Genomic DNA, 2,485 nt, shown 5'->3' with positions numbered 1-2,485 from the left:
TTGTTAAGGGCTACTAGTCCGGTCTCAAGAAGTGTGTGTTTGTACACACACGGTATCTATAAGGCTATTTCACATTATGTCTAAAAGAGTGTGCGCACACATTTTCGCAATAGCATGTTCCACATCATGCCACCCTTCAAATTTGGATACCACCAGTGCATCTCTTTTGCGTTTGTGGGACCGGTTAAGTGAAGGAGGCGTTCGAACCTTGGTGGCGTTGTGCTGCGAAGCCGGAGTCATTGTTCATCACCCTCGAACGGTCTTCACTGATTCGTTGTGTCGAGCCCGGCTCATCCCGGTCATTATCCGAATCGGTTCGATTATCGCACTCGACCTCGGTTCGGTTCTATAGTAAGTGATCGTCCAAGGAGCAATTCACGAAAATGACAGAGCGCCCGCACAACTGCAAAAGCTTCCAGTTCCCTTACGGGCCATCTGCTCTCCTGTTTAGTAAAAGCATACGCTAAAGGTAACAACTCATTCTCCCGCTGAATATACGCATCCGTATCGAGAACTAATGGTGAGTGGCTATCGAGAGTATGTAATGATGGTAACGTGGCTACAGCATGTTGTACCCTGATGCAGAACTTCTTTTTCCGCAGCGGCGAGATGATATGGTTCTCTTTTCAGCACCTTATAAAGAGGTGCCACCAGTTCTGCGTGTCGTGGTATAAATCGGCGGAAACAATTTCCAAAACCGAGGAAGCTATGGAGCTCAGCACTCGTCTATGGTCCTTTCAGCTTCGTCTCTCACTCCTAATGGATATACGTACTGTTTTGTTTACGATTGGATTTAGTCGTAATTCGGGGTCACGGAGCTTGAGCGGCACTGGTTCCACTTCAGCCACTGGCTTCTGATGTACTAATTGCAAGGCAGCGTGATGATTCTTGGCGGTAATTTTTGGCAAGCGAATGTCACTTGCATGCCCCATTCGAGCAATTCTGGTCTACCGATAAGTACAGGTACAGGGAGACTGGGAGTGACCCAGGCAAAGATCTGCACCGTTTCTACGAGGTGAGGTAGAGATACCTCAAGGATTGTATACCCAGAGATGGACAGAGGCTTTCCGTTGGCCCCGTAAATCGCTTGCGTCCGGTGCGGCTGACGAACGAACGGGGTCTCTGTAAGATGCACTAAGTTCACATCTGAACCAGTATCAATAAGTGCTTTCCCTGCATTCGTTATTGCGAAAATATTTGGCTGTCACGGCCTTTGAAGTTGCTTTTTGCAGGAAGCACATCTCGTCCGTATGCCGGCCAGGTCCGTGAATGGTGCATTTCATTGTTGGGCGTACGAAAGAGGATCTCTTGTCTCCTAGAACAGACGGTTGGTGGAAGGTTGCCTGCGCGCGCCCTTTAATTCCCGCTATGCCTTTATCCTCATTCTCTCCATTTCCTGTAGTGGCAGCTCGTGTAGTACCAAGGCCTAGTGCTTCCAATCGTTGGATGAATTCCTCGACTTCGTCGATATGACAAAGCAATGCTCCCGAGGTAATCTGGCGCAGTAACGTTACACCATTAGCTTCAAGAACGGTTGCACAGGATAACCTTGTCTCTCGCAAATGATCATAATCGTTTTATTGACTCGTTTTAGCTCTTTAGCGACCTTCATACAGTCAATGGTCGTGATTTTGTTTGGTTTCTCCAGTACTAAATACAATGCACGAGATTTCGGGCATTGTCGATCCATGTAGGTTTTATGGGCCTCTGCGATCGTTTCAGCTAGAGAAAGGCCATAAATTTTGACGAGTTTCTTCAGGAGTATGTTCGGTGTGGTGTTGGTTTTGAATAACGCCTCTGCTAACCATTCATCCGTCTCCAATTCCGTCTCCGGTAATGATGGTAGTGATATGTTGTTGCTCATCGTTTCCGAAAGGATGTTCGTATTAGTCGATGTTCTGTTAGTGGCAGATGCAATTTCCTTGGTTAGCGCTGCCATGATCTTCTGGTTTTCTTGTAGCATTGTGGCCATGAGAGTGAGAAGTTCTTGATTTGTAGCTGTCGCCATGATGTGAAGTGATGCGCTGTCAAAGATTAGTTATTGTCTAAAAATATGTGCGCACACATTCTCGCATAGCATGTTCCACATCATGCCACCCTTCAAATTTAGATACCACCAGTACATCTCTTTTGCGTTTGTGGGATAGTAAGTAATCGTCCAAGAAGCAGTTCACGAAAATGACCGAGCGCAACTGCAAAAGCTTCCAGTTCCCTTACGGGCCATCTGCTCTCCTGTTTAGTAAAAGCATGCGATGCATACGCTAAAGGTAACAATTCATTCCCCGCTGAATATATACACATGCGCCAATCAAATTGCCGTTGCCAATAATTCACTCTGAGGCAACTTCCCTGCGAGAGACCGACTCATTTTATAAACCAGACTGCCCCTCGCATTCACACGCCCCAATCCATTAATACACTTGACGAAGAGATCAGATGCTGACCGACACAGCTTCCTTCAGAACGTTCCGATCTACCAGAACCT

General features: G+C 46.8%; 1 protein-coding gene across 1 annotated transcript; it reads right to left on the bottom strand.

The window, feature by feature from the left end:
* Window positions 1–633: 633 nt before the first annotated feature.
* GNI_090400 (hypothetical protein) lies at window positions 634–734 on the bottom strand (the record flags this gene model as incomplete). The annotated part of the gene is made up of 1 exon (XM_011132525.1): window positions 634–734. A coding segment is annotated over one exon (101 nt), but the record flags the coding sequence as incomplete, so codon positions are not given.
* Window positions 735–2,485: the final 1,751 nt, after the last annotated feature.

Source organism: Gregarina niphandrodes (assembly GCF_000223845.1).
Source record: "Gregarina niphandrodes unplaced genomic scaffold scaffold00017, whole genome shotgun sequence".
In the NCBI taxonomy this organism is placed as follows: domain Eukaryota; phylum Apicomplexa; class Conoidasida; order Eugregarinorida; family Gregarinidae; genus Gregarina; species Gregarina niphandrodes.
The sequence above is the reverse complement of the archived record's forward strand: the minus strand, read 5'-3'. Positions and strand labels throughout refer to the sequence as shown.